Genomic DNA, 13,150 nt, shown 5'->3' with positions numbered 1-13,150 from the left:
GGCAAAGGGTAATGATATTGCCTTAACTTATGCTTCATAATGCTACATTGATAGCTTTTCAATAGCCTAGTGATATCTTAGCTATATTATTACAACCAATCACAACCAAATGTGTTTGTTGCTTTGTTTAATTTGTACAGTATAAATTCTCAAAACAAAAACATTCAATTTATCACCTCCACCAAGGACATTACAGCATTTTTACTCAAAAACTACTCAACAGACTAAATGGGACATTGGCCAAGAAAGAACTCCTTGTGTTTTTTGGGGGAGGATCTGGACAAGGGGTCGAATTAAAGTTGTTGGTGTTTTTTAATTTCCTTAAAATCGTGAGATGTTGAAGAACGTTAAAGAGGAAACAATTCTTTTGTCATTTTCACAGATTTCCCAGTGAATAAAGCATGAATCCGGATGAAAAATGCATATTCAGGCGACTGATATCTATGAGTTTGAGCAATTTGGCGCAGATCCAAATAAAAATCCAGAAGTAGTGGTTTTAAATGGTTTCCCCATGAGACTTTAGAGCCATGGCGGAGGTATATGCGCTCTATTGAGTGCATTTCTAGTTATCCTTATGTTCTCTATTTTGTCAGTATAGTCATAGAACAGTGCACATGAAGAAGCATGAGGGGATTTGTATGTTATCTGCTTGTTCACCCACTTATTCATCTGTTGTGCATTTGTCCTTTATTTTTTGTGAAGTGTGGAGTTGATGCCACTGACATGGCTGACGTATTTCATTCACTGACCAGTAGGTGGAGCTGTGGTTGATGAACAATTATTAGCTCCACTAATTATAACACCACTGTAATAATTTATGAACACTGGTGATTTTTCTTTCTTATAAGATATACATGATTCTTTGGCCATGGTGGAGGTGCAGTATGTGCTCTACTGCTTTCCACCTGGAGATGACATTCAAAATCACCTTTATTCTCCATCAACACTGTTAATGATCATCTGTGATTCTGTATTATGCATCGTTGATTTTTGCCTGGTTCAAGTGCTTAACTCGCTCTGTGAATCTGATTTAATTTCCAGGGTTTCGTGCGCGCCTCTCTGCACGTGACTGTCGGTGCCTGACCATTTGAAGTGACTGACCTGATTCCTCAAAGTAAGACGTTGGATATAACTGAGAAGATTTTCACTGGAGTCTCTCTTTTTTCTCAGCGAGGAAATAATCTTGTCGTGGCTCCTTTTTCGTCTTCTTCGACTCTTGAAGTGAAAACTATTTTTAACTCTTTTCAATACTCCATCAAAATAATAGAAATGATTATGTCCATCATCATCATCATCATCGGGCTGGCTGTCACCATGGTCCCTGACAGATGCATGCTCTCTCTCCAGCTCTACTACTCTCTCAAATGCATCCATGGATTCCCTTGAGGAAATCATCTTGGATCCCGTTCCTGCAAACCTCTCCGTGCAGTGTTTCCACCCAGCCTCGGTGCGATGTATTAAACCTCTGCAGAGTGGCACCGTGTCGCCTGTCAACTGTGGAGGAAAACTTTCATCAGTTTAAGTTAACAGATGACACGTGTCACCAGGAACGAGTGAAACACATGGTTCCTTTCATCAGACAGAAAAAACATTTGATTGAAATAAATGTTTCCATAATTAGCAAATGAGTTTCCACAAATAATATAAAATAATGTATAGTAATAAGTCAAATAAATTGTGGAAAATCCAATTCTTTTATCATAAATCAGTCATTTCAGGTTATTCTTCAGTTTTATCTCCTATATTTTCTTCCAGAGGTTGTTTTTTTTTTAATCTCTGCATTATTAAGTGTATTTCAATCTATCTCAAAGAAAAACTTCTTTTTTTTTATGCAGGGACTTTCTTTTTGGCAGAGAGCTACAAGAACAGATTGTTACCACTCCCTTGTGGGGGTAATATGAAGCTACAGCCAGCAGGCAATTAGCTTAGCTTAGCACAAAGACTGGAAGCAGGGGGAAACAGCTAGCCTGCCATTGTCCTAAGGTAAGAAAAGAAACAACAACCCAGTAATCTATAGTTTTTGGTTTGGACTCCACACTGTAAACTGGCGGTTATATGCTCTTGAGACCTGGATGTTCACAGACGTCCGGCACCACAGCTTCACTTACTTTTGGAAGATTGTTTGTCAGGTGTTTGTGGATTGTTTCTAAAGTTTTTGTAAATGTAAATGAGGTCCCTCCTCCTGGGTCAGTTTTGTCTTCCTCTCTCCCAGTTTCTGGCCTGTTCACCGCATCTCCCTCTTCATCCTCGGGGCCTCCACGAGCTGCCGGGACGTCCTCTCTCATCCTGAGGCCTGAGAATGACTCTCCAGTCGTAGATTCAGTGTTACTGGTTCTACATGTTATAAACCTGGGCGCACCGTCTGTCTCAGGCTCCGGCCTCAGTGTGTTCGTCGGGGTCTCCTCTCTACTTGGCAGTCTGTTGGTTTTCTGTGGGCTGCCTTGTTTAAAGACTTGGAAACTCGATGTCGTCTGTTTTATCGCCATGTTTAGTGCAGTTGTCTGTGCTGTGTGCTCTCTTACTGTCTTTTCTGTTTCCATCATTTTGCGTGAGGGTGCGACTGATTCTCCTGGTGCTACATCCTGCTCTTGTTTCCAATGATTTCTGCTCATATTTTCATGAGTTGTGTTATCAGTCTCTGCGTGTTCTACTTCCTCTGTCCTTTCTTTGACCTGTTTCTTAGCAGATGCAGACGCTTTGGTTACACTTGCTATACTTTCTGCTGGTTTCATATCTATTCCCTCCCTCCTTTGTATTGCATGAATGCCTAATGGAAATGGGGCTTCTTTCAAGCATTTACACTTTGAGTTATCGTCTTCAGTAATGACGTTCTCCTTCATAACTTTGGTCATGGGTTGGGGGTCGGCCGGCTCCTTTTTGTGAATATTTACAGTTTCCCATCGAGTGTCTGTTTTCAGAATAAGTTTTGTTTCCGATAGTGGTTCTGTTTGCGTCTCCATCTCTGTGTCTGGGAGGAGCAACATGATCAAGGCTTGTTCTCCCACCTCAGTGAGCACATGTTTGTGATCGACATCATTATTATCTGTTGTATGCGTGGCGTCTGTTTGTGGGATGAATGCTAATGTTTTCCAGTTTCCACTTCCAATAGAATTTCTATGTGTTTGTCCAGTTTGGCTTTCTCCATCTGAGCGCCAAAGCTCTGCTTGTCTTGTGATTATACCCCCGCTGAAATCTCCGCTATTATCCTCCTGAGTGGCCCTTAACTTATACTGCGGTCTATTTATGGATTTTTTATTCTCACTGGAGACAGACCAATCCACAAATCCACCATCATCATCATCATCATCATCATCATCATCCGCACTAGACGCAGCTTTTAAAGAAAGTTGTTTCAGAAGACTTTTCTCCAAGTTGAGATGTCTGTTTTTCTTCATAATACAGGCTGCACTTCTCTGTATCTCTAATTGTGATGCCTCTGAGGTTTTCAGTGAAGAGCTGCCAGAGTGCCGAGAAGCCGTTTGGAAAATGGTATCTTGACTAACCAAAGCTTTTGAAGACTGTCGTCTGTCAAACTGCCTGAGAACTTTCAAGCTCATCCCCTGCTTTGTGAACTCTTTTTGTCTTATCTGTGGTTCTGGGATCCGTTCTATGGACATTTTTTTAATGTTAATTGCCGATCTTAATTGCCCATCTTTAATATAGCAGGGAATAACCACAGTTGTGGCAGCACAGTATCTCTTCGTTAGCATTTTCTGCAGTTTAACAACAGTGTTGGTTGCCCAGCTCTTGGGTTTCTCCAATGAGAAAGCCGGGAAACTGTGTCTTGAGGCAGCTGGGCAATGAGACAAAGGACATGCTGAACCTGAATGAGGGTGATCTTTAATTATATCCATGGAAATATAGCTGATTTCACCACCGGTCTTAGTCTGTGTGCCTCTGCTAGTAACGTGCATTGCTGGGGGAGTATCCAACTTGAGAAATACTGGAACACTTTTTCCTTCTTCAAGATGAGGAGAAAGAACCTGGAATGGAAGGAGAAGATAAAATCAGATATATGAAACCATTGCCAGACAAATGCATGAGCTATAACATTAAAAAGAGCAATTTCAATTACACCTTCATCATCATCATTCAGTTAAAAGTTTATGGCCATGCCGGCAGCTTGGTTCCAGGGATGGAAATCCTTGGGTTCAGACTCCAGGACCTATTGGTCATGTCGCCATGAAATATTGTGCAGACATTTGTAGTCCACTGAGGAAGAACATTGACCTCAATGACCCCCGACTATTATGCCACCCCAGTGACATCACCCATTGGTTTGTGAACTGCCATTTTGAAGTCATGAGTTCAGCATTTTGAACAGCGCCATCTTGGTTTTTTAAACCAGATGCCAGAAACCAGAAGTAACCATATTTGGAGGAGCGGCGGGTAAGTCTGACTGAGAGCTCGTCCACTGCACGTCCAGAGCCGTTGAGAGAGTAGCGACAACTCCGTTCACTCCTTCACTCCAACCTTCTTTTGTTTTTCCAGCAATGGCCTCTCAATAGTAGAGTAGCGTCAAAATGGAGTCAATGGACCGTCTTTGAAGCACTTATGAAGGCTACGATACTGAAATAATAATTTATATTCAAGCATCATCAACACGCGCATTAAAGCATGTTTTTGGACTATATCCAAATAAATTAGTAAAAAAGAAATTGTTTAAAAAAACATATTGACTAACTACATACTGTAAAATCTATATTGTAAATCGTTTAATTTATTGACTACTAATTACCAAAAAACACAGTTCTGTCGCTCTTAATAATGGATTCTAATTGCGCGCCAAGAAATTCCGGGAACTATCTGAAGTCTACATGAGTCACGTGATGTTACCCTTCCTTGTGTGTCTCTGTCTTGGTTGAGTTACCCTTTGTTATCCCTTGTATGTTGTTCCTTGAGTTGGTTGTTTCCTGTTTTATTTTGACATTCATTTCCTGTTCTCCCGTATCTTTTCTGTCACTTTACGTTTTCTTGTGTTTCCCTGTGATTGTCTGCACCTGTTCCTAATGTGTCTCACCTGTGTCTAATTATCTCCACTGAACACACTCAGAGTTGATTGAAGCAAAACTCTGAGTTTGCTCCTTAAAACCCTAACATGGTCCTTTGTCGTCTATTTGACTCTAAATGAGAACACCATTTAAAAAATGAACATCATGCTGTATTGACGAAGACTTGAAACTAGAGATTTAACCATAAACTCCTCTGCAAAGTGGCCACTGCCGTTATCAATCATGTGAGAAGCGAAGTCATTTGCTCACAGACTTCTATAGACTGACTGACTTCTTTTTCCAAGCAGCGGCGTCGCCCTCTGCTGGTCATTCGAGGAAATACAGGTTTCAGGCACTTCCACATTGGCTTCACTTTCCGAGTCTATGATGCCACCATGATGACATTTGATTGATATTTTTAGATTTGAGTGAAATGTCTCCATCTGCACTTAAGCGTGTCCCCCTTAGCTCGAACTGTGATCTCTTAAACTTTCAATCAACAGATCATCGAACATTTATTTTTGAAACTTATGGCAATTGTGCTTAGTGCTAATTTGCAAATGTTAGCAAGCTAACAGACAAAACTACGACGGTGGCGATGGTGAACATTACATGCATAACATCTGCTTTCTAGCACTGTCATTATAAGCAATGTTGGCATTCAGCTCTGAGCATGGCTGTATACTGGATTTCTAAAGCAGGAAGTGAGATTTTTAAAAACTTTGAATGATTCTTTTCTCTCCATGCTCACTTCTCTTTAGCACTATGGCATAATTCTCTGAGCACATGAATACACTGGCACACTCTGTTGACCCAGGCAGAGCCTTCATTGTTATCAGGGCAAATAGAAAAGAGATTAGTTTTACAAAGGGCTTAATTCACATTCCACTACTGTTGCACTGTTCCAATCAACTCTTATTTTGACATGTCTGTTTGACCATAAAGATATATTGCGCCGCCTTCCATTTTTAGTATTTTTCTTGACAGGTCTGTGTTTTTCTCAAAGTAATTCAGAGCGGGAGTTTCACAGTAAAGTTTCCCTTGCTTGAGTTAACGGAAAAGTGTACAGTAGTTGGACACCTGCTTTCGTCTGTCTCATGAATATTCTAAACAGGTGAGAAAATGAGCTGCATGTCAAATGTTCTTATTATCAGCTGTTTGAAATAGCAGGGGGAAAAACCTGGCTTGTTATTGTTTGTGTAATCACCAGTTTCGTGCTTGTCTGATGTGGAAGACACTTGCAAACTGTAGCAGTCGCACCTGGTGTTGATAATTCATGCAGACGGCAGAGAGCAGCAAAACTGAAAAAATGTAATGAGATAGAAATAGCAACGTGTTGATGGATAAGGGCTCGGGAAAGATATGGATTGTAGTGGCAACAGAGAACAAAAAGCAATTTAGTTGATCAAGTACAGTAAGCAGTAAAATGTTAACATCGATATTGAATGAAATATGCATACCAGTGCTGGAATATGACTCCTCTCTGTCACATCCTGATGAAACAAATTGTGTCTGTGGTCATCATGCACTGCGTATGGCAAGTAAAGGGCTCTTTGTTTGTGCTGCACAGCAGCACACACACGGCCTCTGTTGATACGCATGCAGCAATGGTTCGTTTGGGTCAGGAGTGTCCCTGGTCCTCTGGAAGTCACCTGTCCACTGTGCAGCAGTTTTCCGCACAAGCTCAAGCCGTGGTGACCCACGACCGTGTCCCCGTCCCCGCAGGGAGACAGGGCAGAGACAAGCATTGACATCAGCAGCAGCCACATCCTCCTTGTGCAGACAATATGTGCCAGAAGGCATCATAAACTCTGAGGCGTTCTTATCTTTATTGCATTTGCCTCTTTGTGTATGTAAAATATGATGCAAATTGAGGCGCTGCTCTGTCTAACAAGGCGCTGCAATTGCAAAGAGAAACCTCGTAAGAATTATGTTATGTAATGAGGAATGTAGCTTCTCCATTTGGAATTCATCTGCTTATGTATTTTGAACATAACTTAATGGCAGAGTTCAGACAAAACAATTAATAAGAACTGAGTGGGAGAATACTTCAACATTATAATGCACTATGCAGATGTTAAAAAGGCTAAGGCTATAAAATATAGAGCAAAAAACTGCATTTTTTTTTTTATTATACTGCATAAGGAATATGCTCAAAAGGTACGGTAAACATGAATGATTAAATAATCACAACTACATATAATAATGTAGAGTATATAATCACCCTTTTAGAACAGTTACTTTAAGTTTTTATTACAAACATCCCATGAAAACATAAAATGAACTTGCTTGCTCTTGTGCAATACAGTTTATTGCTCTATGCTGGCTTTGCTCAGATTTTTTGCATATTATCTTTTCCCGTTAGACACGCTTATGACTTCAGATGAGGAAGAGAGCCACAGCGCATTACTGTCACTTGATTAAGTCCATCGGTCCTTCGTTGTGCCACCAGGTAAGAATTCATTCTGTCTTTAATCCACATTAAAAAAAGGTTAAAATACAGACTAGTCCTGTTTTGCCAGCTGATCTGTGTAAATACAAACATTGGTAGATGCATTTTCTTGTATGTGGAGAGTAGTTGCCCTCTGAAGACTTGGAATGTATGCTTTGAAAGTCTCATAAATATGTTATAAAAAACAAAAGAACAACCAGACTGATTAACAGTGGAAAATGTCTTTTCATTCTTACCATATACAGTATAAACCTACCAAATGCTGGGGTGGAGAGTGTTATGTATGTAACTTAAAAAGTTATTTCACTTTGTATTGAAATGTCACAATCTTCTCTTAAATTGGGCCATGGATACGATTTCAAAGGTTTTATTTGTCAAATGCTCTTTCAGTATATGTGTAAAATGCAGGATGACATACTCACAAGTCTGATAATTAGAAACCAAAAAAGAAAAGAAAGAAGATATAGGCTTGCTGCGGTGTGGAGGAGGGTCATCTTTAGTACATAAAAAATATAAGATGTGTGCAGACATTTTAGTTCAGGTTATGTGGAATATCACTGTTTATTTTTAAATTCCAGCCTCCAGTCTTGACCGTTCATACCCGTCACGTCAGTCAAAATGGGAAATATCCACTCTGCATGCCAAATGAGCAACCACAGCCACAGGAACGTCCGGGTGTTCATCACGGAAAAGGCTGTGGAGATCGACGGCTTCGTCACTTCCGAGCCTGGGGGCGATGATAAGATCTCGCCCGCGCTTCCGGAGGACAAGAAGTCCTGCTTCAAGACGGACATCAACTTCATCCGTGTGCTGGCCTCTCAGACTCGGGAAGTGCCCTGGGAGGCCCAGCACTTTGTGTCCATCTTTGTGGAGGACGACGATGACCAAGACATTTGCAGCAGAAACATCATACACAACATGGCTATGAGCGCTCCTGTTACTGTGCTTCTCTATGACGTGTAGAGCAACACCTCTTTCTCACTGTTCACTATCCTCCACTCACACGCAGGCCAATCATAAAGGGGAATATTGTGTCTAAATTGACATAATAATGGAATAGTCTCAGTGCTGTAAAGATATCTCTCATGATGCCTGCAATAAAATCGCCGCAAAGCGTCACGGTCTTCCAGCCTTTTGCATTTTGTCATTACTAAGTAAAATGAGATTACACATTCATCAGGCGTCACTCTCCCGGCGTGACTGTCCCTCTGGGATCATCTGCATCAGTCCAGATGTCAGGGTTGTCACTAAACTGTGGAGCCTTTATTCAGACTGGAGGTCAGAGTTAAATTGGATGACATGGAGCTGGGCTCTCACACACCCACATGGTTGTTTTGCAAAAGAAAGTCTTTGTGACACCATTGTTTGATCATGCACAAAAAATTAGCGCAATCCATTTGTGGGTCAGCTTGAAAAGAAGATAATAGAACATATTTGTTCATGTTTACTGCTTTTACTTCTTAACACTTACTTTACGTTTTATGAAAGCAGATCGTATGTGATGTCTTTAACCACAATCAGTTTTAATGTAGGAAAAGGAAAAGTTGAATTATATTTCTCTGATTTGCATGTGTGTGTGTGTGTGTGTGTGTGTGTGTGAAAGCAAACCATATTGATCTGTGTGAGCACTTTTTACTTTGTACCATCAGCTTGTGCTTTATGAATAGGCCTTATCTTGACTTTGCTGGTACAGGCAGCATATTTTATAATGAATATGAAAAGTGAATGACCAAGCAAAAAATTAGTTATGTTACAAAACAGTGAGTCATGGGTGTCTAAACCACAACCCCCCCTTGACCACCTGACTTATTCAGCATCAGAAACCTTTGGTGTGGGGATACTCTGTCATTGGACATACCATAGAAGGTATCATAGAAAGCAGAACAACACTGTTGTCACTCTTTGGGACGATCATTGAGCAGAAAGAGAGCAAGGAGGCAGGATTCACATGAAGGAGAGAAGCACTCGACAAGTGAGTATGAATAAAAATCTAAGTTTTGTGTGCATAGTAGTAGTGGGATGTCACTTAATACATCTGTACAGTTTTACTTTTGATACTTCAGGTAAATTTGGCTTAAAATGCTTTAATTCAAGAAGGTTTTTAATGAACTTTTCACACGTATATTGTTTCTTTTACGTAACCCCCCAAATGTGCAGACATGAGGTCGTCTGTGCTTTTCTACCTCACCTACACACTGTGTCTTTCTTTGGGCCTGCTCTGCGTGCTGTTTGTGAGCTACTGGAGCTCACACTGGCGAGGTGGTTTCGCCTGGGATTATTCTGCCCTGGAGTTCAACTGGCATCCTGTGCTCATGGTGTCCGGGATGGTGGTTCTCTATGGCAATGGTAAGTTGCCACACTGAAAGAATGACGTTCTTTTTCACAGTTACCAGGTTGTTGGATATACCCTGGCTGTAATTTAAAATTAAATGGCAATAAATGCTCCATCATGACGGCTATAATTTTCTGTTTTTGTTGAAAAACTGTTTCAGATGCTCCAAAATGTATGAACATTTTTTAAAGGACGTAGTTTGTGGTGCTGTTGAACTGAATGGCTTCATACTGAGAGGTGTTTCTGTTATTTAGCCGAGCTAAATGGGATTGGAAAAAAAAAAAAAAAATCCTCCAAACAGGCAGGTCCTTAAATAATATTTCTACCAAAATATATTTGAAAGAAAAAGTATGGGTTTCCATTATTTGTGGAACATTTATTTACCACAAACCATATGACAACTATTAATTAACTTGTCTCAAGGAGTAGAACACTACGCAGCATGTGGAATGTGCGCTGAGGAGAACTTTCCCAGTCCCAGAAAATATCCCAGTTGATGCCATAGTGGTGTGATTAGTGTTGTCAATATCATCTTGTATCCGGTTTTGAGGCTTAAAACCTTGAACTTAAAGCCTGTGTTAAACACTTGAGGTGTGGGGGTTTGAATAATGTGGACATTTGTCAGGCTGGGAGAGTCTAACAAAAGATGCTGTTGTGTTGCATTATTTCTTTTTAACTATCTACATCTTGTGAGTCTTTCAAATGAAAAAACTGCATTATTAAATCCATGGGAAAACAAACTCTCAAACTGTTACTACCAGCTATATTTCAGTACATTTTAATCGTGCGATTTTGAACTCCCTGAATGAAAATGGCTTCCAGCAATTGATCAAGAGTGTATTTTGTATTTTCTCCTATATGTCTTGATAGATGAGCTTTAGGCGTGTGTTATCAATTTTGTTATCATTTGAATAAGACCCCCCATCCCTGGAAAACTGAGATGAATCTGTTCAGGTAGACACAGAACTCATTGTTTTTTAGATGAAAGCATCAACTGTGATAAAAATATGAGTGATGGTCAATTTTACCCTTAAATGACAGCTGCATAATATGCAACTATTGAGCAGAACAAAGCAAATCATAAGCAAGAAAATGTTGTGTTCAACCATCTCTGTCTATGCATCTGCAGCTGCTGTTGTGTATCGTGCACCGTTCACCTGGAAGCAGAATAAGCTCACCTGGAAGCTGGTGCACGGCGGACTGATGTTTTTGGCATTGCTTCTGTCCATCGTGGGCCTGTGTGCTGTGTTTGACTCCCACAAAGGCTTAAACCTCCCTAACATGTACTCTCTGCACAGCTGGGTGGGCATCTGCACTGTAGCAATGTTTGCATTACAGGTATGGATGACAAACATTTGTCCTCAGATTCATTTCGAGACCTTTTTTAGTATTTAGTTTTGTGTTTTTGTCTCTGTGTCTGTATGTTATTGACTTGTAATGGTACCCACAAAGAGCAAAAACTGAAGAGAAGAAAACACGTGAACATTTCGTTCTTGTCTTTTCACCACACTGATGGATAGTGGATTCTCGGCTTGGCTGGTTTCTTGTTTCCTTGTTCTCCACTGTGGTTCCGAAGCTCCCTGAAACCTATCCACATTTGGGTGGGAAAAGCCATCTTGATCCTCGGTCTGGCCTCCTGCATCAGTGGTATTGATGAGAACTTGCTGCTTGCGCTGTAAGTGCCCCAATAACCCAACTGGCGACAACTCACTGTCTTTTCTATTTCGACTGAAAAACAAATCACGACCATAATCATGTTCATGTAAAATCAATTCCTAATTTAATCTTTCCACCTGTTCTAGCAATGAAAGCAGTGCTGAGCCTTACAACTCGCTGCCCTTGGAAGCAAGATTTGCAAATTCCCTCGGCATCCTCATCGTGGCCTTTGTATTGGTTGTCTTTGGAATCTTATCCAAAGACAAATGGCAGAGGCCAGAAGCAGACGGGGAAAGTTTTCATGTGAGTGCAAATGTGATGACTGTGGCACTGTTACTGTGCTAATCATTAACATTGTTTTAATCAGCAGATATCAAACTATGGTATTGTATATTGTATTTCCACTTTTCATCATTGTTTCAATCTGTATCTCTGTTTTTATTACTCTGAATGAGATGATAATCCAGATGTCTTTTCAATAACAGCTCCTGCACACTGAAGACAACACAAGAAATTGATACCACTAATGTGCCCTTTTTTTATTCCAACCAAATGAAAGCTGTGCTTAATCTCACTGACACTAACAGAAAAAACAGTGTTTTTTGTTGTTCAAAAACTAACTGATGACTTTTCATGTTTGTTTAAGTTTTTCTTTGATATGAGAATGAGAAAAAATCTTTTTAATCAAATGGGAAAACATTTATTGTAATTTGCAATATAGTAGATGTTTTTTTTTTCCAATTTCTTGGATGATTTGTTCTTTGAATATGCCTTATATAACCTATGGTCATGCATAATTTGATCAAATCAATCAATAAATCATTAAACCTTGTTAACTTAAATTCTGCTGACGATGTATCATACTAATTGATGACTTTTCATGTTTTTCAAGATTTTTCTTGATAGGTATGAGAAATAATCTTTTTAATCGAATGGGAAAACATTTCTTGTAATTTGCAATATAGTAGATGTTTTTTTTTCCAATTTCTCAGATGATTTGTTCTTTGAATATGCCCTATATAACCTATGGTCATGCATCATTTGATCAAATCAATCAATAAATAATTAAATCATGTTAACTTAAATTCTGCTGACGTTGTATCATACTATGATACATCGTCAGACATCATGTTTTTCAAGATTTTTCTTGATAGGTATGAGAAATAATCTTTTTAATCGAATGGAAAAACAATTCTTATCATTTGCAAGACGTGTAAGACGTGGTCTCTTTCCTCCAGATGGGGACCTTTATGTCATCTGATTGATTAACTGGGTAATAAGTGTATAACTTTTTATTTACGTTTTGTCAGCAATATCATTGTATTTGTCATTATCGCTAATATAAGTCACTTTTGTAATTACACTTCTGAACTAAATCTGCAGTTTTAATGTTACACTCCAGTGTATTACAAACCTGTGCCATTGGTTGCCAGTGTAGTGCAACATCTAGATTCAGATGGGGATGGAGAGCAAATAAGCAGACAGTACCATATTCTTTTCCAACAATAGAAAGTTCACTAACAAGGACCACACCTGCAAAGTTATGAATATTAAAGTTTATTGCATATGAAGGAGGGATGAGGGTCGAGGGATGAAGGGTAAGGGTTTGGGGTTGAAGGGTAAGGCATGAGATGGAAAGTTGAAGGGTGAAGCATGAGGGATGGAAAGATCGGGGTTGTGGATGAATGATATAAATTAGTAGCCAGGATACTGAAGGGA

General features: G+C 39.7%; 2 protein-coding genes across 4 annotated transcripts; one reads left to right on the top strand and one right to left on the bottom strand.

Moving 5' to 3' along the window:
- Positions 1-110: 110 nt before the first annotated feature.
- LOC118284769 lies at positions 111-7,086 on the bottom strand. Of its 2 annotated transcripts, XM_035607799.2 has the most exons (4): positions 6,452-7,086; positions 6,199-6,292; positions 2,109-3,983; positions 111-1,494 (listed from the first exon to the last, which is right to left on the bottom strand). In XM_035607799.2, exons 3-4 carry the CDS (start codon positions 3,912-3,914, stop codon positions 1,000-1,002), a joined length of 2,301 nt encoding a protein of 766 aa, XP_035463692.2. In that variant the 5' UTR covers positions 3,915-3,983; positions 6,199-6,292; positions 6,452-7,086; the 3' UTR covers positions 111-999. The 2 variants fall into 2 exon arrangements, with proteins under 2 accessions (XP_035463692.2, XP_035463691.2); XM_035607798.2 differs by lacking the exon at positions 6,199-6,292.
- A 214-nt stretch (positions 7,087-7,300) lies between these two features.
- Positions 7,301-13,080, top strand: LOC118284775 (lysosomal membrane ascorbate-dependent ferrireductase CYB561A3-like). Of its 2 annotated transcripts, XM_047329462.1 has the most exons (7): positions 7,301-7,443; positions 8,022-9,415; positions 9,601-9,789; positions 10,905-11,113; positions 11,296-11,450; positions 11,578-11,734; positions 11,917-13,077. In XM_047329462.1, exons 3-7 carry the CDS (start codon positions 9,603-9,605, stop codon positions 11,947-11,949), a joined length of 741 nt encoding a protein of 246 aa, XP_047185418.1. In that variant the 5' UTR covers positions 7,301-7,443; positions 8,022-9,415; positions 9,601-9,602; the 3' UTR covers positions 11,950-13,077. The 2 variants fall into 2 exon arrangements, with proteins under 2 accessions (XP_047185418.1, XP_035463702.1); XM_035607809.2 differs by lacking the exons at positions 7,301-7,443; positions 8,022-9,415 and having other exon boundaries at positions 9,432-9,789; positions 11,917-13,080.
- Positions 13,081-13,150: the final 70 nt, after the last annotated feature.

This window comes from Scophthalmus maximus, chromosome 20 (assembly GCF_022379125.1).
Source record: "Scophthalmus maximus strain ysfricsl-2021 chromosome 20, ASM2237912v1, whole genome shotgun sequence".
In the NCBI taxonomy this organism is placed as follows: Eukaryota; Metazoa; Chordata; class Actinopteri; order Pleuronectiformes; family Scophthalmidae; genus Scophthalmus; species Scophthalmus maximus.
The sequence above is the reverse complement of the archived record's forward strand: the minus strand, read 5'-3'. Positions and strand labels throughout refer to the sequence as shown.